This window comes from Eublepharis macularius, chromosome 4 (assembly GCF_028583425.1).
Source record: "Eublepharis macularius isolate TG4126 chromosome 4, MPM_Emac_v1.0, whole genome shotgun sequence".
Taxonomy (NCBI): Eukaryota; Metazoa; Chordata; class Lepidosauria; order Squamata; family Eublepharidae; genus Eublepharis; species Eublepharis macularius.
This window is the reverse complement of record NC_072793.1, coordinates 94,569,801-94,596,502: the sequence shown is the minus strand read 5'-3', so window position 1 is coordinate 94,596,502 and position 26,702 is coordinate 94,569,801. Positions and strand designations below refer to the sequence as shown.

General features: G+C 43.7%; 1 protein-coding gene across 1 annotated transcript in view; it reads left to right on the top strand.

The window, feature by feature from the left end:
• The window catches only part of RNF123 (ring finger protein 123), a 146,167-nt gene that overhangs the window by 70,947 nt on the left and 48,518 nt on the right, over positions 1 to 26,702 (top strand). Inside the window, exons 34-35 of the mRNA XM_054978121.1 lie at positions 455 to 530; positions 2,082 to 2,166. Of these exons, the coding sequence (XP_054834096.1) occupies positions 455 to 530; positions 2,082 to 2,166 (161 nt within the window). The remainder of the gene's footprint in view (positions 1 to 454; positions 531 to 2,081; positions 2,167 to 26,702) is intronic.

The window sequence follows — 26,702 nt, the reverse complement described above, 5'->3', positions numbered from 1 at the left end:
CTTTGATTTGAGCTGATATAATCTGACCAATTTCCAGCTTGTTACTGCTTGGAGGCTTAACGCTGCCATCACTGTCATGATTCACAGAGAGCCCTGTCACAAATTTTCAGAGCAGCCATGCTATGTGAGCTAAGGAGTGACCAAGCAGGCCACATTAAGCATTCAGATGCATCCAGCCTCCGCCCCACCACTTGCAATCAGGATGCTTTTAAGAGCTTCCTGTGCTATTTCAAAGCTGAAAGGTAGAAAATTCTAAGGCAAACAGGAAGGAGTGATTCTGAGAGGGCTTGCTCATTTTCTCTGCTGTATCCCAGTACACTGTGTTACAGCACAGGACCCAAAATCTAAATCCATATCTAGTCTGGTGAGTGCAGTGAGTAGGAAGTTACATATGGCATTCCTGTCGATGAATTGTCCTTTAAGATTTCTGCTGTCTTATCTCCTCTTTACACAGCTATTAAATCAGGTGCTGAATCGTGTGACAGCTGAGCGCAACCTGTTTGACAGAGTTGTCAATCTCCGCCTGCCAGGTGAGCTACCTTTCCCCACATGATTTTCTCAACATTCCTGGGTGAGATTCTTCCCTGCTGTCATGAAACCTCACAGTCTAAGACTTACAGGTCTTGAATGATTCTTGTGTTCCCCCAAAAGAATAGGATCTTTGACCAGCCAGAGGCATCTCTCTGCATAGGAGCTCTCCCTCTTGAAATTCAAGAGAAGTCCCCTGAAAAAGTAGATAACTATGTGGACAATACCCAAATATGAATATTATACCTTGGATTGTGCTGTCCCGACTATTTCTCCATCTGCGATTCAGGCAGGAAGAAAGTAACAGGGTGGGCATGGAGATGGAGTATATCTGATTCTAAAAGAAAGCCCCATGCAGTCTTGCCCTTGGCTGCCATACAGAAGAACATAACATTTGCAGCTGTAGCTAGTAAGCTTATTTGGAGGGAATATTGGAATGTCTTGGCATTGAACACCAAGTAGCTGTTAAGCGATGGCCATGTGCCTGGCCTACTCAGGGCCAAGGGATCCATTTTCTTCTAAAGCTTGTTAAAATGTGAAGTTATTTACAGGGAAGCAAGATGCCCTGTTTATAGAAGCAGAAGCTTGATAGAGCTACCCCTGAACAGGTAGGAAAATCATTTGAATGCAGAACTGCTAAGTGAGTTCCAATTATGCTGTTGCTCATTATCTGGGCTCATCATTTGGACACTCAGCCCATTGTGTCATGACAGGGAAAGGACAGCATGTGTTAGTAGCTCTCTCTTTGAGAGCAAGGGGCTTTTCCTTTCCACTGCATTAATGAAGAACTGCTGAAGCACATCCTGCGCCTGAACAAGCACACTCCTGTAGATCTGTGGTATGCTGATCAGCAACTGAAAGTGAACAGTAATGCTGATTAAGAGTGGCCTTTTTTTCTTCTCGGTGGATGAAAGGCTTAGCCTTTCTCCTTGAGAATGCAGGTTGTCAAGGGAGAGAATTTTAAAGAGTCACTAATCTCTAAGCTTTCATGTTCTTTGTTGGATTAATTTACCTTTCCGGAGGTGAATTCTGGTTCTAAGGGGAATGAAGTCTGAGGCCCAACCATTGAGCTATCATCTTGAAGGGTGTTTTTCTCTGGAAGTTACAAATGCAAGGAAATATGTTGAGGAACTGCAAGTCCTCAAATGAATTCTCACAAGCACTTACCGCATACTAGCTCCTTAAAACATGAATTGACAACAGTGCTAACTGTGCAAAGAATTCAGCCAGTCAAGCATTACCACATGCACCCCTCCCCCACTTAGGTGTACAAAATATTATGGAAATGTGATCAGGCTTAGGTTTTCCTATAGCCAAAGGCTACAAACAACTATCCCACTATGTTGGTGGAGCTGGCAGAGGCAAGTTTAAATCTAGTGTTCTCTTTTTAGCCATTCCTCACTCCTTGTTGTGTTTTGTACCTCAATGTGTTATGGTGCTAATTAGGCCTCTGGTTGGGCTCTCCTAGGATGTAAAAAGGGGTTCTTAGAGAAGTCAGTGGTCTGCATTTTCTCACAGCTGATGAGGCTATAAATATCTGTCTTCTTCCTCAGGACTGGAGAGTGTTGATCACTATCCAATCCTTGTGGCTGTGACAGGAATTCTGGTCCGACTTCTTGTTGATACTGACTTTCAAGGGTAAGTGCCCCTTATGCCGTTCAGTGAAACATTTTAAATTAAATGCATCTGTTCCCTTTTACCCACTCAGTTGCTATTCTAAGTGACCGTACATGTGAGCTGCTGAAGCTCTGGGACATTATCTCCTGTTTCATTGTCTCAGACTGGTGTAGATGCCACAGAAAAGGGCCACACCAAATATGGAGCAAAGAACAAAGAAAAGAAGTTAAATTGCTGCTGTATGAAATCACCTGATATTATTATATAGACCCCCTGAAGAAGTGATAGCCAGACTCATAGGGGCAGTATATTTGAATAAAACAACATTTTCCAGTGCACCACTATTTTTTTGTTCTTCGCTCAAACTGTAGGATAGAATTATTCCCCTGAGGAATGTTTATGCTGTAGGTTGGCCTCCAGATTTGGCATATTTATATTCTCATGACAGAGTACAAATTGGCTACAAAAAACTACGACATTCTTGGCATATTAAACCTGCCCTTGAATTGTGTAAAATTCCTAACATAGAATGCCTTTCTGCTCTTGTTCATAGCCTGCTACTCTCTGGGTCACAGGATTACTTTGTATTTCATGCAGTGTTTTAATGTGTGCTGTAGATATGTGGCTGATTCTGCTGATCGGCAGGCAATGATGAGATGCTCTGAGGGACATGCTCTAGGTTTCTGTGGGCTCTGTCTGACCTCTGCATTCTTCTCTTGGTTTCCTAGCTTTTCTCTTGTCAGAGAGAACAGTCAAGCCTTGGGTTCATTACTAGAAAGCATCTTGCCCAAAGTTAGAGCAGGCCTGCTTTGCCCTTACTCAAAGCCACCAGGCTGTTGCTGTGAGAAACATCCTGCAGTTGCTAAGTGTCTCTTCAGTTATCTTTCCAGTCTAAGCAGTGTTAGTAACATATCAGTTAGATGGATAAAGTTGTAAAGACACATAGTATTCAGCTGCATTAAGGCCTCAATGTATCTGACTGCAAAAGTCTAGTGTAGGGGAAAATAAACAAAATTCCAAGGGAAAGTGATTGCTGATGTGTGTTTCCCGATGGCCTGTGGTGTTGCGAGTGGCATTCTTTTCCTCCTTCATTTTCCTTGTCCTGATGGTCTGGCAGAGCTTACAAGGTCCATGTCTCAGTTCTCAAAAGTATCAAATCATTCTCTCTTAAAGTCACTTTTCATTTGACAGCACCCTAAAAAAATAGTCAGCTATGAATGTGTTGCCATGAGTATCTACCGTTCTTTTTTACATATACTTCAGTCTCAGTAATGTTGCTGATATGCTTTTTGATGGGGAGGAGATGGCTGATTGTATTTTGGGATTTCCTTATATTCTAAAAAGACAGGACATGGCTCTGCTGAAGTTAAAGGGCAACTTTACCCTCTTCCCTACAAAAGAAGGAAGATACTATCACTTTGTAAAAGCCTTACATCTAGGAAGGAAAAGGGTTCTTGCCCTGCCTGATTTTATTTTTCTGCGACGTGTTTACCATTGACCTCTGTTCAGGGCTCAGCGTGTGTCTGTCTCAAATCTCTGATCTCAATAACTTTTCCGGCAGTTGCAGACAAGTTGCCATTTCCCATTGAAATCCATTATATGGGATGTCTGCTGCAGATCATAATTCTGTTGCAAATCATAAGTATCATTCAACTGTGGGAGGAAAGGTGACTTAGAAATAGAGCATATGCTTGAAGCAGCCACAGTTCAGAGGCAGAGCACATACCTTGAATGTGCAAGGTCCCAGGTTCAGTTTTCAGCAACTTTAATCAAAGGAACACCGACAAAGAAAAGACAGACCTATAAAGCCACAATAATTAGTACAATATGTCACAAGGTGGACAGTAACTGTGGTTTTATGGTAGGAGCAACGTACTTTGCGTGCAGAAAATGCCAGATTCTAGCCCAAGCAGCAAAACAACAAAGGGTTGATACGGGTAAGGTAACAAACAAAGACAATGTCCCTGTATAACAAACTAGGAAGTGTTTTTAACCATATTTCAAACAATTCAACAACAGTTTGTTAAGACCTTCACAATCTGTATGCTGTGTATGTAGCTCCTTACAGAGAACTGGAGCTTACAAGCAGAAATTATATAAATAAATACACACATCCTCACTGGGAACTGAAGCTTTCAAGCCAAGAAATATGTAATGTGCTCCTTACAATCTACTGGAGCTACAACTTACATGCTGACGACCTGAGCCGAATGATAAACCTTTTCAAAGTCCAGAGTGTCGAATGGAAAAATCCATGCATGAATCTGTGGTATCCCTGATGGTGTCCCGACAGAATTCCGGTTACATTTCTGTTTCGTAGTCACACTTGATCACGGGAAACAGATACAAAAACAGCATTCATGCAATGTACAAATTTGAAACAATGCAAAGTACCCCAAAACCTTGGAACCCTGTAGAAATACTCACTCCTTGCCAGCGAGACAAAAGTTCAAGACCACATGCAGTTTGGTCAACACCTGGTAAAGAGCTATCCAATTAGCAAGTATATAAAGATCCAGGCTCCTAACTCTTAAAGCTGTATGCTCCCTATTTTAACACCTACAATGGGGGATGCAATCCTATGCAGTTAATGACTAGATAACAGCCATACAGCCCCCAGCTACACGAAACTGGAGAACTCAATTACAGAATTCAGCCCAAAAGGCCCTCGACAATCCAACTCAAAGGTCCAAAAAGCTTCTCTTTTCAATAACTCTTTACTGAGATCTCTAGACCTATCGTGTTTAAGTACTTCAAGTACCGAAAATCTAAACTCCCTCTCATTATTATGATGTTCCAAGAAATGGGGCGTAAGAGGATCTTCCCTACAGTCATTTTTAATACGTGAGACATGCTCCTGGATGCGAATTTTGATGGGTCTAGTAGTGCTCCCTACATAAATTTGTGGGCAGCTACACTCAATTATGTAAACCACCCCACTTGTGCTGCAGGTGGAAAAGTGTCTCAGAGAAATTTCTCTGCCTGATGAAGACACCTTAAAAGTAGTCCCAGTTGCTTCCAGATTGCAGACATTGCATCTCCCACATCTATGGTGTCCTATTGGTAGTAAATCCCCAGTGTCATCCTCAGGGAAGCGAGAATGGACCAGTGTGTCTTTTAAATTTGCGGTACGACGGAAGCCTATGGATGGTGGTTGTGCACAGCCAGGTATATGGCTAACCAAATGCCAATGTTTCTTAACGGTGTTACTAATCTTCCTGGCCAAGTGTGTGTAATCTACCACCCATCTAAGGGATGTGTCAGGCCTAGGCTCCTTTTCTTTAAATAAATCTGATCTTGCTCTTAAAGCCGCCCTCCATTCTGCCTTCCTAATTACTGGTTCTGGGTAACCTCTGGAAAGGAATTCACGGCTCAGGGAATCCCTTGCAACATGATAATCCACTGGTCGTGTAGCATTCCGTTTGATTCTTAAATACTGGCCATAAGGTAAATTATGCCTAAGGTGGTGTGGGTGATGTGAGGAAAAATGCAGATAAGAATTTCTATCGGTTGAGGGGAAGCCATTACGCCCCCCGTGCGGCTCCAGGCGATATACTGGCCAACCTCCTGTCGGGAGAGTGCTCCACAGGGCCTTCTGGTGCTGACTGGAACCTGCAGACGTCAAGTACCAGCAGCCAAGGATCTGGTAATGTAAACAGCAATCTCAGTTCCCTGTTGCAAGGCAAATTCCTTTCCCTTTTGCGCCAGACTATGAAGGAGGAAATCTTTAATTTCTGTCAACCTTCTCTCGATGCAGCAAGCAAGTCTACCTCCACCCTCCACCCTTCCCCCCAGAAAGGTGCATCGTTCTAATCAGCAATGGCCCACTAAGGCTGCCCAGAAGTCTACCCCAGATGCTTCCAGGGTTAGAACCTGTGTGGCAGGGAGGGGGGGGACTTCTTCTGAAAGTGAGGAGGGTGAAGAGGGGGAATTCCACTCCGAGGAAGGGGAAGAGGAGACCATTATGCCTGATCAATCTGATAGACTATTTAAGGCTGAAGATTATCAATACTTGCTAACCAAGGCTCTGGTGGCCCCTAGACCTTCAGGAGAGGCAAAAAAGGGAGGAGGAGGAGGAGGACACCTCTGGGGCGGGTAAGGCCACCCCAGGGTGTGCAAGGAGTTTTTCCCCAGGGTAGATACCCCAGAGAAAGTTTTCCGTTTCCTGAATACTTTGAAAGACAGCTAAAAGCAGAGTGGGCTTCTCCTGGTTCTACTAAACGAATGTTCAAGCGCAGTCAAAATATTATATGCCTTACTATCTTATGCTAATGAGCTTTCGCAGGTTCCAAGGATTGATGGCCCAGTTGCAGTCCTCCAATCCTCAGGTCTCTTCTCTGAGGATGGCCAGGGATCTGTAAGAGACAATGTGGATAAGAAAGCCGAAGCCGCCCTCCAGAGGGCCCATGAAGTGGCAGCCACGGCTATCAGAGCTTCTTCTTCTGCATCTATCGTTTCCAGAGTGGCAGTTGTGTGGCTGTGTAAACTAATCCAACTTCTTCCGAGTAACCAAAAGTGCCTCCTAGAAGGGGCAAATAGAATCATGAAGGCACCTACCTTCACTGCAGATGCCACCTTAGACACCCTCACCTTTTCTTCCAGGACCATAGCCTCAGCAGCGGTCGCCAGGAGGCTTCTTTGGCTAAGAGCTTGGCCGGCTGATCTCCGATCCAAGTTTATTTGGGGATGCCTTGGAGAAGGTGCTAGTAGAAACAAGAGACAAAAAGAAAGCCAAACCTAAGTCAATCAGACGAGTGGACAGACATCCCATCAACGATCAGTCCTTTCGTACACACCACTCCTTGGCCAGACCTCGCCAGGACACCAAGCGCACCTCCTGGAACGTCAGCAAACCAAACTTTAAAAGAAGTAACTTCGGCTCCAGAACCAACAGACAACACCAGCAGCATGGCGACAGGCAGTAGTACGACAGCAAGAAAAAATCCTGACTCACTTCGAGATCTGGTGGGAGGGAGGCTACAACTTTTCCAATGAGCCTGGCAGGAGCCGGGGGTGGGTACCTGGACCCTAGAAGTAGTCTCAAAGGGATATTCAGTAGAGTTCAAATCCTACCCACTGGATCGTTTCCTAACATAGCCCCTTCGAAAAAATCACCAAAGAAGATTAATTACCCTGCAACATCTTCAAAACATCAAGGCAATAGAACCGGTACCCCATCGAGAGCAGGGCTCAGGGGTTTATACTCTCTTCTTCACGGTGCTGAAGAGAAACGGAGATTGGACCTAAAATTCGTGAATCGGTTCATAAAACTAAGGCATTTTTGTATGGAAACATTAAGATCAGTCTCAGAAGTTCTAAGATCAAGGGACTTTCTCACCTCCATAGATCTTAACGAGGCATATCTTCACATCCTGATTCACCTGGCTCATCTACGGTTCCTCAGGTTCCATGTTGACAACAGACATTTTCAATTCAAGGCACTTCCATTCGGGCTGTCCGTGGCCCTCAGGGTCTTCTCCAAGATTCTCATCAACCCCATTGTCCACCTTCGAGAGAGGGGAATCCATATTCACCCCTACTTAGATGACCTGTTTCTCAGAGCGGACTCCAGGGAGAAGGCTGTGCTCAACACCCGGACCACCATCCTCTTCCTTCAAGAACACGGCTTCTTGATAAACATGTCCAAATGCTCCTTGCATCCGTCCCCAAGGCTACTTCATCTTGGCCTAATAATAGACACAGTAGAAGATCGTCTTTTTCTACTGCCAGAAAAGATTCAAAAGACCAAGGAGCTGGCTACCCTCGTGATCCAGAACAGTCACACCTCTCTTCTGTCTCTTTCCAAACTAGTGGGGACTTTGGTTGCAAATTGTGAGGCTTTGGACTGGGGATGTCTACATTCTTGGGAGCTTCTCTCATTCCTCAGGCCCTTTCAATCCCTAATTGTGACCAGGATCGACAAACAACTCAAGGTCCCTCAGAGAGTCAAAAACAGATTCAGGTGGTGGACTCTGAGCTCCAACCTGCATCAGGGGAAGTCTTTCCTCAATCCACCAAAGCTTCAGTTATTTACGGATGCCAGTCTAGCTGGCTTGGGGGCAGTCCTGGGGGGCCACCCGGCTCAGGGTGTTTGGTTACCAGAGGAGACATGACTACCCATCAACCTTTTGGAAACATGAGCGATTCGTCTAGCCCTCTCTCACTTCTCTGAGGACATAGCTGGCAAAAACATTTTGATATGCATGGACAATATTTCTGCCAAAGAGTACATCAGTCATCAGGGGGACACTTGCTCCTCCAGGCTACACAAGGAGGTGATGAAGATCTTGTACTGGGCCAAGTCCCACCTTGCCTCCCTGCAAGCAGAACACGTCAGGGGCACAGCCAATTCCAAGGCCAACTGGCTAAGCAGGCAAACTATTCAACGGGGAGAGTGGACCCTCAAACGGGAAATCTTCCTGGAAATATCGAACTGATTTGGAACTCCAATCCTAGACCTCTTCGCGACTCCTGCAAACTGTCAAGTCCCAAGGTTTTTCTCTAGGTACATGCATCTCCAAGTGGAGGAGGTCAATGCCCTCTCATCCCCATGGCCTAAGGGTCTGTGTTATGCCTTTCCTCCAATTCCGGTCATCCCCAAGTTGCTGAGGAGAATAACAGAACAGAGGGTGGAAGTGATTCTCGTAGCACCGTGGTGGCCAAGGAGGCCATGGTTCTCCACGATCCAGTCGATGTCGATTCTTCCTCCAATGCGCCTTCCGTTAGTACCGGATCTCCTCCAGCAGGGACCAGTCTGGCACCCTCACCCAGACTGGATGTGTCTGACCGCATGGAAGTTGAACGGCGATACCTAGCTAATCTGAAATACCCTCCTCAGGTGATCCGCACGCTCCTGGCTTTCAGGAGGAAATCAACCATCAAAATATGCAATACCTCTTGAAAGGCCTTCATCCGATGAACCAAGAGAAAGAAGCTCAACTTCATGTGCCCTTCAACAGCCACGATTCTGGGTTTTCTACAAGAGGGTCTGGACTCTGGATTCAAACCGGCTACATTACGAAAACATGTGGCAAACTTAACTTCAGTCCTTCCTTCTGTGGAGGGCATCAAGGTTTCCAGACACCCTCATGTTCAGCGCTTCCTAAGGGGCACCTCTGTTCTGAGTCCTCCTACAATTCATCACTTACCCACTCAGAGACTTCATGTTGTATTGTCAGCCTTGACAAAACCTCCCTTCGAACCACTCAGATCCATTTCCTTGAAGTGACTGAAGCTTAAAACTATATTCTTGGTTGCCATTACTTCGGCCAGAAGGATTTCAGAGATGGGAGCCCTGTCAATCAAACCCAACCTCTGTATTTTCCATCAGGATAAGGTGGTTCTTTGCACGGATCCTTCATTCCTACCCAAAGCCAACACTAGATTTCATAGTATGCAGGAAATCTCGTCTTTTTGCCCCAATCCATCCCATCCCGAAGAAAAGGATTGGCATACTCTTGACTAGGGGTGTGCAAAGGCACACCGTTTCGGGTTTCTCGTTTCGGGTTTACCCGAAACGAGAATCCATTTCGGATACAGCAAAACCCGAAACGGCTAGCCGTTTTGGGTTTAGCAGTTCGGGTATTGTTTCGGGTTGTTTCGGGTTTTTCAATGGGAAAATGCCTCCGTCTTCCCAGACGCCTGGGGGAGGCATTTTCCCACCGAATCAAGCCAAAATTGGTGGGGACCTTCCTCTAACTCCTCTCTAACAACCCCCCAAGTTTCAGACCGATTGGACTTTGGGGGGCCATGTTATGGCCCCCCAAACCAGGTCCCCCTATCCTCGCCTAAGAAAGGGAAAAGTGAGCGTCTTTTTAGCTTGCTGCTGCTAATCTTCTTCATTATTTCCTATGGGGAAAAATGAAGAGGCAGGCTTGTCTTGCCAGGGGTGTTATTTTGCATGCAAAATTCCCCCCAACCCTCAGGGGCCCTTCTCCCAGCTTTCCTCCCACCCCCCACCAAGGCTCAGCCTGCTCCCACTTTGGGGGGCATTTCATGGCCTCCCCAAGTAGGTGCTCTTTTCTCTACTACTTACAGCTGGGGGAGGCTTGTCTTGCCAGGGGTGGCATTTTGCATGCAAAATGCCCCCCAACCCTCAGGGGCCCTTCTCCCACCTCTACTCCCACCCCCCACCAAGGCTCAGCCAGCTCCCACTTGGGGGGGGGGCATTTCATGGCCTCCCCAAGTAGGTTCTCTCAGCCCCCAAAGTCCACCCCCTACAGCCCCACACAAACCCAATTCCCCCCCCAGCTGCCACACACAGACCCAAATCCCCACATTAGCCCTTCACAGACCCAAATCCACCCCCAGCAGCCCCACACCCATAACCCCAGGAACAGGCTGGCAAAGGCCAGCCCTCTCCCTTTATTCCCTATGCTGGGAACTTCTAAACTCTCTTTCCCTGGGCAATTCTGCACAGCCCAGGGGTGCCACAATGGTGGGCACACTTCTGAGTGCCAGCTGGTCCCTGTGAAAGAGCACCTGAACCACAGACACCCTCCCTCAAATTCCCCCACCACCTACAGAGATGGCTGGCCAGCCAGCCCCATTGTTCCCTATGATGGGAACCAACTGCAAAACAAAGAATAAAACATGAACAACACAAAATAAAGTTTTTAAAAAATTATTTTCTCCCTTTCAAAGTACAAGTAGGCAAAGCATTATGACACATTACATCAGCAGTCCCCCACACAGAAAAATTAACACAGCTCACTTAACATCAGAGAATCACAAAAACACAATTCCTGTCAAAACCACTTTATTTCTTGAACAGCTTTAGGTTACACAGCAGGGGGGGGGGCACACCAAAGGGCATTCCAGCATTCCACCTCACAAAAATAACACAACTCACTTAACATCAGAGAATCACAAAAACAATTCCTGTCAAAAGCACTTTATTTCTTTAACTGCTTTAGGTTACACAGTAGAAGGGCACAACAGGGCATGATAGCAGTGTACTACACAAAATAATACAACCCACTTCACCGTTTTTGACAGCAATTGTGTTTGGGTGATTCTCTGATGTGAAGTGAGTTGTGTTATTTTTGTGTAGTACACTGTTTTCATGCCCTGTTGTGCCTTCCTACTGTGTAACCTAAAGCAGTTAAAGAAATAAAGTGCTTTTGACAGCATTTTGGGGGGGGGGTGATTCTTTAATGTGAAGTGAGTTGTATTATTTTTGTGTAAGATACTGCTGCCATGCCCTTTGGTGTGCCCCTCTGCTGTGTACTTTGAAAGGGAGAAAATATTTTTTTAAAAACTTTATTTTGTGTTGTTCATGTTTTATTCTTTGTTGTGCAGTTGGTTCCCATCATAGGGAACAATGGGGCTGGCTGGCCAGCCATCTCTGTAGGTGGTGGGGGAATTTGAGGGAGGGTGTCTGTGGTTCAGGTGCTCTTTCACAGGGACCAGCTGGCACTCAGAAGTGTGCCCACCATTGTGGCACCCCTGGGCTGTGCAGAATTGCCCAGGGAAAGAGAGTTTAGAAGTTCCCAGCATAGGGAACAAAGGGAGAGGGCTGGCCTTTGCCAGCCTGTTCCTGGGGTTATGGGTGTGGGGCTGCTGGGGATGGATTTGGGTCTGTGAGGGGCTAATGTGGGGATTTGGGTCTGTGTGTGGCAGCTGGGGGGGGGATTGGGTTTGTGTGGGGCTGTAGGGGGTGGACTTTGGGGGCTGAGAGAACCTACTTGGGGAGGCCATGAAATGCCCCCCCCCAGTGGGAGCTGGCTGAGCCTTGGTGGGGGGTGGGAGTAGAGGTGGGAGAAGGGCCCCTGAGGGTTGGGGGGCATTTTGCATGCAAAATGCCACCCCTGGCAAGACAAGCCTCCCCCAGCTGTAAGTAGTAGAGAAAAGAGCACCTACTTGGGGAGGCCATGAAATGCCCCCCCCAGGTGGGAGCAGGCTGTGCCTTGGTGGGGGGTGGGAGGAAAGGTGGGAGAAGGGCCCCTGAGAGTTGGGGGGCATTTTGCATGCAAACTGCCACCCCTGGCAAGACAAGCCTGCCTCTTCATTTTTCCCCATAGGAAATGATGAAGAAGATTAGCAGCAGCAAGCTAAAAAGACGCTCACTTTTCCCTTTCTTAGGTGAGGATAGGGGGACCTGGTTTGGGGGGCCATAACATGGCCCCCCAAATCCAATCGGTCTGAAACTTGGGGGGTTGTTAGAGAGGAGTTAGAGGAAGGTCCCCACCAATTTTGGCTTGATTCGGTGGGAAAATGCCTCCCCCAGGCGTCCGGGAAGACAGAGGCATTTTCCCATTGAAAAACCCGAAACAACCCGAAACGTTTCGCAAATCGCTGTTTCGGATTACCCGAAACGTTTTGGGTTTTCTGAAACGTTTCGGGAAAACCCGAAACAAACCGAAACAGGTTGTTTCGGTGCTTTTTCGGGTATCATATACCCGAATTGCGCACACCTACTCTTGACATAAGGAGAGCCCTCAAGACGTATTTAACCAGGACGGAATCGATCAGGAGAACGGATTTTCTCTTCATTAACGTCACTCCTCCTAACCAAGGCAAGAAAATGTGATCCGCAACAATAGGAAAAAGTATCAGATTCTGCATCACAGAGGCTTACAAATCAAGCAACAGAGAAGTCCCACAAGGGGTTACAGCTCAGTCGATCAGGAGCGCAGCAGCAAACAAAGCTCTTTACAATAATGCTTCTTTGGAGGAGGTTTGCAAGGTGGCCACCTGGTCTTCAGTCTCAACATTCATTACACACTGTAAATTGAATGTTTTCAACTCATTGGATGCAGCATTCGGAAGGAGAGTTCTTCAACAAGTAGTGTAGGATGAGGAACTCTTCCTCCCCTCTAAGGAATAACTGCTTTGGGAGCACCCAAGATGTCCTCTGCCTCAGAGGGAGAATGGATCTTTGGACACTTACCTAGAAGGGTCCTTCTCCTCTGAAGGCAGAAGGACATCTCGCCCCTCCCATGTTCCTTGTCAGCAATTTTCTCGCCTGAGATGCTGTACTGCTGTCTTCTTTTTCTCTCTCCTTCTGTTCCTAGTCTGCTGCATTCTGGTCCACTAATTTTCCTTTCAGATCATGAGAACAGACCATGATTCAGAGTCAGTGAGGAGTGTTTTTTAAATAGATGGAAGATTTACTGCTTGTGGAGTCACCAGAACTGAGGGAGAAGGGGTGTTCCTGGGCTCCAAGAGGAAGAAGAGGAATAAATTTTGACTTTCTGCCTCCCTGATTGGGCAAAAAGGAAACAACCAAGATGTCCTCCTGCCTTCAGAGGAGAAGGCTCCTTCTCAGTAAGTGTCCTAAGGTCCGTTCTCTGCCTTGTCCTGCTCCTTTAACAAAGGTCAACTTTATCTACTTGGGAGACCAAGGAATTGGACTATTAGGTAAGCCGAAAGGGATTTAATATTTTTTAAATGCGCATTACAAAAAAGCTGAGAGCAGTCACTGTGCCCTATTCTATGGAATGCTGAAAATGCATATCTATTCCAGATTCTGGAGCAACAAGGCAAAGAGCTAAGGTAGCTTTTGTTTCTCTAGGATACGGGTATATACACGTTTCAAATAGAATTATGTTTCCTTCTTCTCAGCTTCCTTATAAAACATATCTCAGTAATAGAGCCAGTTTGGTGTAGTGGTTAAGAGTGCAGGACTCTAATCTGGAGAACTGTGTTTGATTCCCTACTCCTCCACCTGAAGCCAGCTGAGTGACCTTGGGTCAGTCACAGCTGTCTCAGAGCTCTCTCAGCCCCACCCACCTCACAGGGTGATTGTTGTTGCAGGGATAATAATGACATACTTTGTAAACCTCTCTGAGTGGGTGTTAAGTCGTCCTGAAGGGTGGTATATAAATCGAATGTTGTTGTTGTTATTAATATTCAGATCTCTTTTAGCTTGCCTGATCCAGTTTCATCCTTGTCACCAAGATACAGTCAGTAAGAAGCTTTTATCTCACATTTACATTCCTCGTTCGGCACGTCTTGTTTTTCACAGTGTGGTTCTTGCTTTTTGGACAGCTGAGCCCCATCTGGCAAGGCATTTTAGCTCCATATCCAGTCTATTTTTGATCTTCCTACCCCCCCCCCCAAGGCCTTCCTGATAGGCACAAGTCAACCTAATTATATTCCCTCCTGTGTCATTGAAGTCATGCAGCCTAAGCATTTGTGTGCCAAGTGCTCAGTTGTCTTTTCTGTATTTCATCAAAATAGATCTGTGTTTCAGGCCCATAATAATTTCCAGAAATATTTTCATTTATTTTTGCTGAGAGTGTTTATAGGGTTATTATCCCCTTATAAGTTACCTCAAGGCGACTATTTTATGTTTTTAAAAATTATTTATACCCTGCTTTGTCCCCTGCAGGGACACAAAGCAGCTTACATCATTCTTCCTACTTCATTTTATCCTCACAACAACCTTGTGAGGTAAGTTAGGCTGAGAGATAGTGACTGGCTCAAGGTCACCCAGTAGCTTTCAGTGGCAGTCTTAGGATTCAAACCTGGCTACCAAGTTAACAATATTGAACAAATAACTGAAATCATAAAAAACAAATATAAAACCAATAAAACATAAAAAGCATAGATGTATAAAGAACAAATGCCACCTTCTGTTTCAGTCCATTTTATAGACCTTCCAGAAAACAAAAATCTTCAGTTTGGACCAGAAGGCCTGTGGGGATTGGCGCCAATCTCAGCATCTGTGGGTGCTGGCCAAAAAAGTCATCCCACAGGTCCCAGATACCTGACTTTAGATAAAGCTGATTCTCATAGGAAAGCACTGCACATAGATCTCAGAACCCAGAGAGACTGATACAGGTTGACACAGCACTTCATGTACTCTGGATTCATGCTATTTAGGACTGTAAAAGTCAAAATGAGCACATTCAGTTGAGCCCCAAAACAAATTGGAAGATAGTGCCACTGGAGTAAAGCTGGCTTTTAGCAGGCAGACAAAACTGTCACTATTCCCTCCCACAGTGTTCCCTACCCAATTATTTCCAGATCTTTGTGACAGCACTGGTGTATTGAACAGCTACCTCCTCCTTTTCTCCTGTGATCCCATAGCTATTTCATGCTGCTGGCTCACTGCAATGAGGAATTAAGCTTAGCTGTGCTGGTAAATGGTTGAAAACCATTTCTGCTGTTGGTATAATTACTCCAAAACATATGTTACAACAGTTTCATGATAGCATAGAATAACTGAATTGTATAGATTTATAATGGAAATGCATAGAGGAACCAAGGTTTTGCAGAAGATCAGGGCTGAGGGCAGTTAATAGAGCTGAGGGAAATGAATGTAGGATTAGATTAGCAGAGGATGGCCAGTGCTGTAGGAAAATTTGTCAGCTGCCTCTGTACTATTATCTTACATCATATCAATTGGAGAACCAGTATAGTGTATTGTTTAAAATCTCCACTCAGCCATGAAACTTGCTAGGTATCTTGGGTCACTAATTCTCTCTCAGCATAACCTACCTCACAGGGTTATTATAAAGGAGGAAAGCTTCTCAGAGGAAGAGCATAATATAAATGTAATATATATATGATTTAATAATATTTATTTTTAAAAGATTTGTATGCTTCCTTTCCCCCAGCTTGGGGCCTCCAAGGCAGTGAAGTATCAAAAACATAACAGGTTTAAAATAAATAGTATAAAAGCAATTAAAAACAACAACTAAAACACCTGTACAGAATACACCTACATAGTGTAGGTAGGCACATACAAAGGAAGGAGGGTCAGTGAGGGAATGGCAGACACAACAGGTACGTCTTCCCCCATTAGTGGAAGACAATGATAGACTGGAACAGATGAATCTGCCTGGGGAGCCAATTTCTTAATTTTGGTGCTACAGCTGAAAAGGCCCTCTCTCAGGTTGCCACTGTAGGAAACCCCAGGTGCGTTCTCAGGTCAGGGGGAGCCTATCCACAGTCCACCTGTTTAGCAAAATGGTAGCACTGGGGCAGGAACCAAGCTTCAGGTCTAACAAAACTGGACTTAAGAAACAGCAAGTGGAATCTCAACCAGAAAGTTATCAAAGGTGGCACGGGCCAAATTGGCCTAGACTCTGTCTTCAGATTGAAGGAATTGAACCAAACAAACACTGCATATTTATGAAATATAATTTGTTTATTAAATAAGTGATTAAAATAGTAAACTAGAAAGTGTGCTTAAAAGGGTAGATAAAACAAGAAAGCTGAATAACCTAGCATCTAAACATACTTGCTGAAGTCTTTGGCCAGCAGTGCACAGTTCATCACCAAAGCTTCCAGGCATCAAAGCATGATTGTAAATCCAAGTAGCCAAAAGTCAGAAGTCATGTCCAGACCCCATGCTTAAGAGCAGAGGTGTAGCTAACTGAAACAACCTTTAATTCCAATAGCCCATCAACAGGGCAAGATAGAAGCAACTAATCCGAATAGGATAGTGACATAAGGGTCTGATTCTGTGCAGCTGAACAAGGCTACTACAGGAGCGCCCATCCTTCACTGGGAACAAAGCTGATCCACATAAGGTAACAAGATGGAATGTTATATAGCCAAGTTGACCTTGGGTGCTTCAACTCCCCTCCTTAGAGATTTCAAGGAGCCTTGCCCCTCTGGCAGATAACACACTAACAAACTTTGAGATGTCTCTGGAACTGATATAATTCTTTCTTTGTTAGCACTTTCCCAACAGTTTTGCCCAACAAGCTTTGCAATCTCTGGTCAAGCAGTGTAACACTTAGCATAAGTTAGACTCAAAGCAGGCTTGTTCTCTGCAACCACACATCTAACCTCAGATGGCAGGAACGCAGAAAGAAGGGCCTCTGAAGATGACGACAGTGGTCATGTAGGTTCATAGAGGAGTACATGGTTCTTAAGGCATGCTGGTCCCAAGTAGTACAGGGCTTTTAGTTAATACCAGCAGCTTTAATTAGGCCCAGAAACGAATTGGGACCCAGTATAGGTGGAATAACACTGGAATGGTATGTGCTTATGATGACCTACTCCAGTCTGCAGTCTGACTGCAACATTCTGTATCAACTGTAGCATCCAGACAGTCTTAGAGGGCAGCCCCATGTAGAGAACATTGCTGCAGTCTAATCTAGATGTTACCAGGACAAGTACCACAGTTACAAGATATTTTCTGCATAGAAAAGGGTGCATCAAGTCACCGGCCAAAGCTGGTGAAAGGAATCTCTAGCCACCACTGGCACATGTTTATTCAGCAGCAGGCCAGGGTCCTGCAGCATCCCCAAACTGTGAACCTGCTCCTTTGAGGAAGTGCAACCCCATCCAGAACAGAAGACACCACAGTTCCTGGTTCAATCCTTCCACCCATCAGTAGCACTTTGGTTTTTAAGGTTAAGCATCAACTTGTTATCCCTCATCCATTCTAAAACTGCCTTCAGGCACTGGTTTATGTTTTCCATAGCCTCCCTAAGAACTGCTGGAAAAGGAATAGATCAATTTGCCGCTTACTTTTATTTCTCCAAATTTTCTCTGTTTGTGTATCTGATGTAAAAAGCTGCAGGCAAGACCTGGTATCTGTAATGCTCTAATGATGTACCTAGTTAGAAGCCCCATTATCTCTCTCAAGAATTCTCACTGTTAGATTGTAATAGAATGGTGTAAGCTTAAGAGACAGAGGTACCCTCATGTTTATGTATAAAATAGCACTTGTTTTTCACAAAACCAGGCATGGTGTCAGTTGATTACTCCTCTATAGTAGACAGAACTGCTTTAATTTGAAGAAAATAGGTGCAGTTTGTCATTTGCTGCTCAGTTGTTGATATGCTGCAAAACCAGAAGGGAGCACTGTAAACATTTTGTCTAGCCTACATAAAATAGACCTGAGAAATCCATTGAATTAGTCCTAGCTGATATTTCTAAAACTAAAGATACATCTACACTACATGCTGAGGTTGATTTAAAATGGGATTAATGGTAATAATACCAGCTTCCTTCAGAGAAGCCTGAGAATGTTAGCATTATTTCAGCATCTGTTTTGAAGACACACACACTAGAACTGGATGCAGTGTTCCATTAAGGTGTCTGTGTGGACCGAATGTGTAGGAATCCAGCAAGGATGGCTGAACATTGGTTCAGTGTGGGTCAGTGTAGTAACTGTTTGCAGGCTCAGGCCTAGCTGAAACAAGCTGGCTCAGTTAATCAACAACACCTGAAAGCAGCCTCTGGGTCCCTATTGAAACCAGGCTCAGAGAATTCTATTTATCCTCCCTGAATTTTCTCAAGCAGTAATGCCAATTAGTTGCTTTGCCCTGATTGGCTCCTGTGTTGCCTGGTAAAGTGCTGAGGGTTAGAAAAGATGGCTTCTGAGTACACATTACCTACTTATCATTCTCTGTTCTTCATCTTGGCAAGCCTCCATGCTGCACCAACTCAGATGAACAGCTATTGGACGCCAACCAGAGAAGCTTAAGTTAGTCAGCTCTTAAAGTTTTAGATAGACAGGTTTTAGTTTAGCAACGGTAAGGTTGTTTTATATTTGTTGCCAGTTCATTTGAGCGCTTTCATGCTTTGCAACTCTCTTTAATAACAACAGCAACAACAACATTCGATTTATATACTGCCCTTCAGGACAATTTAACACTCACTCAGAGCGGTTTACAAAGTATGTTATTATTATCCCCACAACAATCACCCTGTGAGGTGGGTGGGGCTGAGAGAGCTCTGGAAAAGCTGAGACTGACTCAAGGTCACCCAGCTGGCTTCAAGTGGAGGAGTGGGGAATCAAACCCGGTTCTCCAGATTAGAGTCCCCTTGCTCTTAATCACTACACCAGACTGGCTCTCAGTTAAAAAGCTAATAAAAATGTATTCTGTTCAAGCAGTGTCTATATTTACTGACTGAGAAGTGAGTATACTCCAAAGGTGAATCCAGGGGCTGGAGAGTCAGGGCCTCAGTGAAGGCACAGCGCTCAGCCCAAATTAAGTAAAAGGGTCAAGCTCCATTCCTGCCTGACTGTCAGTGTGGGTATTTTCAGGACCCAAAGGAGGAGGTGAGGAGGCTTGAACCGTATAGTGTCCCTATTTCTTTATATAAAATTACTAACCATTTTAGACTTCACATTTATAAACCTGATGGATAGAGTGCTAGAGGTTTTAGGTAATGAATCTGAACGATCGATGGCACAAAGGCTGTCAGAAACTGAGGCTGGATGGAAGACCGGGGTGGGCAATCCTAAGTAGGTCTACTCAGAAGTAAGTCCCATGTTATTCAATAGGGCTTACTTCCAGAAAAGTGTTCATTGGGCTGTAGCTTCAGTTGGTGAAAGAGGACTTGCTGACTATAATTATGTCAGCATATTAAGTTTATTGTTATGAATTAGTTGTGACCTTCCCATTAATAATAATTAAGAGTGAGAAGTTTTTCCATGTAGTGGTTAGAAATGGGCCCACAGATTTTAGTTGAATTTATCAATAATCCCAAATTTGCAGTCCCTGTTGACTTCTCCCCTTTGGATTTTTTTTTGTCCTTCTTGCTGCAGAAGATACTAGCAGTGCCTTGCTGTTCCTAGTTTTTCCTACAAAAATCCACTGATAAACCATTTTTCTTTTCCTTTGTGCAGAAAAGGAGGGATATACTATTTTAGATGATTAGCAGGACTGTGACAAGGCACATAGAATTCTCATAAACAAATCAATAATTTCCCAGCCCGCACAACTGATGTTCTGATCCTACCTCAAAGGTAGGTTTCAGAGAGTGGTTCTGGGGGACTCCTTCTCTGCCCCTTGACCTCTGACTGTGGGGTTTCACAAGGTTCCATCTTGTCACATCTATGTAAAGCCATTGGGAGAGGTCATCCAGAGATTTTGGTTGAGTCACCAATATGCTGATGACAGCTCTATCTCATGCTACTGGGAGATCCCAGGAAGCTGCAGAAGCTGTGAAAAGGTGCCTGGAGGCAGTCCCTAAATGGATGATGGCTAACAAGCTGAAACTTTATCCTGACAAAATGAAGGTGCTACTGGTAGGGGGAAGGTCTGACCTAGGAAATGGGTCCTGCACTAGCTGGGGTTGTGCTTAAAGTAGCTTGGGGATGCTCCTGGGCCTGGGCCTTCTGTTGAATAAATGGGCGGTAGCTGTAGCCAGGGGTGCCTTTCACCAGCTTCAGCTGGCAAGCCAGCTGCATCCCTTCCTTGGCAGGAGAACCACTGTGATGCATGCCCTGGTAACATCTAGATTAGATTACTGCAATGTGCTCAACATGGGGCTGCTGTTGAAGTAGTAGGGCCTTGTTCCATATACAATGACTCCCAACTAGTTTCTGGGCTAAATTCAAGGTGATGGTTATTGACCTTTAAAGCCCCATATGGCCTAAGGCCAATATATTTTATGGACTGCCTTTTCCTATATGAAACTACTCATCTACTCCAGTCATCTTCAGAGGTCATGCTTTGGGTGACCCTGCCATCTGAGGCTAGACGGGTGGTAACCTGAGAAAGGCCCTTCTCAGTTGTGACACCAAAACTTTTGAACTTTCTCCCAAGCAAGATCTGTCGGTCTCCTTTATTGGTGTCTTCTGCCAGTGGGTGAAGATGTTACTGCTTTGTTTGGCGTATCTGCAATAACTGTTTAGCTTTCCTTCATGGTTTTGTTGTTGTATGTTTATATGTTTATTGAATTTGTATGTGTTATTTTAGATATTGTTTTAATATTCAAATGTTTTAATGTTTGCCACCTTGGGGATCCTATTTGAGTAGAAAAGTGGCATAAAAATGTTTAAAATAAATAAATACATTCAGAATGAGATTACACTCCTCTGAAAAGCTCACATTCATAGTTTGGATGTGCTGCTAGATGTTGCATTGCATTGGATACACTAATGGAGATTATAACTTGGAGTACCTTCTACCAGTTTTGGTTGGGGCATCAGCTGAAAAAAGGATGATCTTGTCATAGTTATCCATGAAACAACTGCTGATGAAGGTTCAAGGTGCCAAAGCAGGATTACAGCTGAACATCAAGAAGACAAAAGTAATGACTGCTGAGGAATTACACAGTTTTAAAGTTGACAATGAGGAAATTGAAATTGTTCTAGATTTTCTATTCCTTGGCTCAATCATCAACCAAAAGGGGGACTGCAACCAAGAAATTAGAAGAAGATTGAAACTTAGAAGAGCAGCAGTGAGGGAATTAGAAAAGATTCCTTAAAGATAAAGATGTGTCTATGGGGACCAAAATCAAGATAATCCAAACTATAGTATTCCCCATTACTATGTGTGGATGTGAAAGTTGGACAAGGAAGAAAGCTAGCACAAAGAAAATGGATTCATTTGAAATCTGGTGCTGGAGGAGAGTTTTGCAGATACAGTGGATGGCCAAAGGACAAACAAGTAAGTGGCTTCTAGATCAAATCAAGCCTGCATTCTCCCTAGAAGCTAAAATGACAAAACTAGAGGCTATTGTACTTTGGTCACATCATGAGAAGACAAGATTCTCTAGAAAAGACAATAATGCTGGGAAAAGTGGAAGGCAGTAGGAAAAGAGGAAGACCTAAAACAAGATGGCTTGACTCAGTAAAGGAAGCCACATCCTCCAGTTTGCAAGATCTGAGCCAGTCTGTTAATGATAGGATGTTTTGGAGATCTTTCATTCATAGAATTGCCATAGGTCAGAGGTGACTTGATGGCACATAACAAACACATGTCAGGACTAGATTACTGTCTTATGTTGTATATCAGGCTGCTTTTGAAACATCTTTAGAAACCATAACTGGTCCAAAATATGTTAACTAGGATATTAGTTGGGACACACTGTAAAGAGTATATTTCTCTGAAATGTTGCAATCTCTATTTGCTCCCATTTTGTTCTGAGCATAATTCAAAATGTTGATACTGATCTTTTAAGGTGCTGAACAGTATGGGATCAAAGTATATGAAGGACTGCTTTGCCTATATGAACTTTCTCAGCCATTGATATCACCATTAGAAGTCCTTCTGCAAATTCCCCAGCATTCTCTAAGGGGAGGGCAGTGGTTCAATGGTAGAGTGCATAGTTTGTGTATCAAACGTCCTAGGTTCAGTCTCTGTCATCTTCAGTTACAGGATCTCAGATAGTAGGTGATGGAAAAGATCTTACTCTGAACAAGATGCTGGAGAGGTATTACTAGTCAGAAGAAACCTTACTGATCCAGATGGACCGATGATCTGATCTGTGTAAGATTTAGCGGTGATAAGGCGTATATCTATTTCAGAGAGACCTTTCTACTGCTGCATGTAGTTTGTTGAACTTTCTTCTAAGAGGTGTTCATCTGTGTCAGCCTTTTCTTCTGGGGAAAGTCAATCCTGTTTCTTCATTTGTCTTAATTGTGATTTTGTGTTCATTATTATTTAAATACTTTTTAGATAGAAATGTGGTATGGAGATTTTTACAATGAATATCTAATAAACAAAGGAGGGACATTTTCTTTTCCTTGAGCTAGACTTTTGTAGGGAGCCTCTTCAGCAACTTCTTAATGGTCCCCCCACCCCCCAGTAACCCTGCAGGAAGTAAGGCTTTGTGCCAGTTGTATAAAACAGGGGAAACACTTCCTTTGGGGAGTCAGTAGGGGGCTTCTCTGTTTTTGAGCCTGCAAGTGGATTTATGGAGTTCTAGTTAAAAATAAATAATGGCTGGGATACACATGATTAATTCAGACATTCCCAATAGGATTTTCATGCCCTCTCCCAATCATTAATGCAGATTGCTTTTGCAAATTTCTGTGGTTATGAAAGCTGCATGCCATGCCCTATAGGGCTGCCAGTTTAAAAAACATCCCATAGTCTCTTAGATGCCCTAGAGAAGTTGCACAGTTCTCTGCATCCTGGCTGAATACTGCAAAGCAAATGTGTGCTGCCAAATACAGGGTTTTTTTTCTGATTTGCATTACTCAGTATTTGATTGGTAAATAATTGATCAGGTACAATTTGGGGTAGAATCGTTGGAAATAGTTTGCAAGTGTTTGTACTGTAAGGAAACCCAACATAAGGTAAGAAAAAGGACTCTTACATGGCAGTGTATGCTCTTTAAAACACTCATATTATCATAGATTAGCATTTGCGTCCTCTGACATTTTTGCTTGCATAATGCTTGCATTAAATGTTTCCCTGAATTGTTATCACTTATCTGGATATGTGTTTGTGGATCTTGATACAGTGCCCAGTTACACTCTTACTGTCTTTGAAGTCCACTTTTGTCACCTTGAATCTCTTTCTGCTAGCTCTCTTAGCTGCAGCATGTAATAAAAACTCCTGTGATTAATCTCCTGAATCACAATGAAAATCTCAGAATTTTTCTGTAGGAAGTCTTTTTATGACCCCCCTGAGTCACTGGAACAAAGGCAGAGCTGTGAGATGGGCCCTCCCTTACTCTGCCCACTTACCCACTTTCTGTTGATGACTGAAAGGTTCTGTCATGAAATTTGTAAAGGGAGGGAGTTTTCAGTGTCCTCCTGGGGAATTGGTTTGCTTTAAACCAGCTATGCTGGTATTTAGTGGGGCCAATGGGCCTTGGATCCTGGATATGGAAACTGACCTTCCCCATTCTCACCATATCATCTGTATCATCTTTTTTAAAGTATTGTTTTAACAGACACAGTTTAACTCCCAGCTCAATGGCACTGTACTTCAGAGAACCCTAATACACTTTGTGCTGTTAAAACCTTGTTAAACTTCCTTAAACAGATCCAGTCAGATCACAAGCACTGATTAACAAGATATTTGTAAACTTTACAAAGAGAACTTTACAAGACAGTTGCTTTTCCTGACAGTTGCTTTTCCTCTAGATTGTTGCAGATTGTCCTCTTAACAAGGGGTCTTTAATGTATCATAATCGTGGGCTGTAGCAGAGATGCAAGAGAACATTTGAGCACTGCATATTACCAAGGCTGTAATCAGTCACCAGCTATTGAATTCTTTAATTGGCCTTCGTTGTTGTCGGCACATACCCCAGCGTCACTGCAAAGCTGCAGAGGCAGTGTAATGGATCCGAGATGGGCATCACACAGCTCCCATTTCAGTTCATATAGCTGAAGTCAAGGAAAGCATAGTCATTGTACTTATGGCAATAACAAGCTTCAATTTAGTTAGGACCTTTTGGTAATGGGTGTAATTGTAAATTATACAAAGGGAAGGGCTTCATTGTGGTGCTGGAGGTGGGGGGAAGTAAGCTGCTTTCTGCTATATGGAGAACCTGAATAAGCCTAGCGTTATACTAACTATGGCATTTGCTCACCTTTTCTAAAACATTAGGCTTTTTTAGGATAAAGGAAGCAGTCATAAACTTTGATGTTCTTGAAGTAAACAGAGAGATGTATTGTACCATAGTTTCTGCTTTGTGAACTTTTGCGATGTTCTCAGAATAAAGATTTGTTCAGAGCTGCATCTTTCTGCAACCATCCAACACTATCACTGTATAATTAAGAATATGAAGAAAATCCAGTGCTACGCTGGTGGCCTTCCTGCAAAAATCCCTGTACATTGCAATCCTAAGCAGAGTTGTACCCTTGAGTTCATTGGACTCTGAGTGTAACTCTGCTTAGGATTACACTGTGTGCAACGAACCAGCACTTTAGAGCTTTTATGCAAATAGCACTGCTTTAAAGAGAGTTTTGAACTAGCATATATGACAAGCCCAGGTTCAGATCCCTACTCTGTCATGGCAGCTTGCTGGGTGACCTTTGACCAATTATATACTCTCAGCCTAACCTACCTCACAGGCTTATTGTTGGTATAAAAAGTAGGGGAGGAGAATGATGTGAGCTGCTATTTATAAAAAATTCCATACATTTTATCCCTAATGTATCTTACATGGAAATAGTGTGTGTGATGCTGAGATTACTGTGCGGTAACAAATCCATACAAAAATGACTGTGAGAAAGCTGCTCTGGCTCATGAGTGCTTAGTATTACTGATATAAGGATGGAACAATATATCTAAAGGACTGTCTCCTCCTCTGTGTTCTTTCATGATCCTTGAAATTTGTATGCCAGATCAAAACATCAAGGTCAGGTTTCTGTGGTAGTGCCAGGTTATGGAATCCTTCCCTTCAGAAACATGTGAACCCATGCGAGACTTGCTGTGTTCAGAGGCAATGTGAAACTTCCTTCCTCTAATTTGGCGCTTGGGAGCAGTAGTAAAAGGATAGTAGATTTTGAAATATCAGTTTTTAGTGAAATACATTCTGGGTTTACTGCTTATATTGTGATAGTTGTATAGGCTGGTTTTATATGTTTAGTTTCTTGAGCAATACCTTTGAGCTATTGGAGTGAAATGTTTTTTAAATTATATATTATACTGACACATTCTGACAGTTTTATTTCAGTCTTTACAATAATGGATGTGTTATCCTAAATCCTATCTTCTGTAGCTAAGTGATCAAAAGAAAGTATCAGCTGTATTAGTATTCCTTCACTGAATATGGTCACTGATGAAGAAATATCATGCCCTTTGAATTGTTGGTAAAACAGCACTGTAGACAGAAGAATTACCAACTCATTTATTTACATTTATAGTCTGTCTTACTCAATGAGATTCAAGGTAGATTACACAGTGTAATTCAGTACAATCGACAGCAGGGACATTCAATAAAACAATGCAATAGGGTATGTATTGCAGAAATCTAAAACAGAACTGAAACAAACAAGCAATTTGATGACCCACTAGGAACATACTTACACTAATAAACAGTGTGCAGTAGTATAGTCTACAGTCCTTATCCCTTTATCAAAGCATCTCTTTGAACCATTTCCTTACAGCACAGCCCTATTAACTTGTATAAGAAAGCCCTCCTGCATAACATAGTTTTGCACAGCTTGTGGAAAGCCAGGATAGTGTGAGCTTATCCGATGTCCTCAGAGAGGCTGTTCTACAAAGTGGGAACTACTATAGAGAATTTTACCCATTTGCTTGGTGACACACGCAGAAAGCCCTGTTCAGATGGGTGAAGCTGCCATGATGGAGCATAGAGAGAGAGGCAGTTCTGTAGATTTGAGGGACTAAGGTTGTGAAGGGCGTTATATGTGATAGCCAGAAGTAACTAATGGGTAGCCAATGGAATGACTGTATGGAAGTAATATTTGTGCTCTGTCTAGCTCCTGCTAATAATCAAGCTGTAGTGTTCTGTACCAACTGGAGTCTCTGGCTTGACTTTGAGGGGAGACCTATGTAGAGTGCATTACAGTAGTCAAGTCTTGATGTTACTATGGCATGGATCAAGGTAGCCCGATTGGCCATATCAAGGGTAGAGGGCCATCATCTGGGCTAGACTGAGTTTGTAGAAGACATTTTTGCAGCTGCATTAACTTCTTTCTTTATAAACAATGGTGGATCCAGTATAATACCTAAGCTCTTGACCAAGTCTGCAGTGGTCAACTGAACCCCATCGAAAGTGTGGAACCCATTGTCCTTCAGTATTTCCATCTTTGCAGCCAACATCACTTCTGTCTTGTCTGAGTTCAGTTTCTATTTCAGCCAATTGACCACAGCTGCAGGCAGCAATTTAAAACCTCTACTGCATCTCTAGGGTTGTGGATAGAGAGAGATACAGAGCTGGGTTTCATCCATGTATTGATGACATCCAATTCACAGCTATTTATTTCTCCT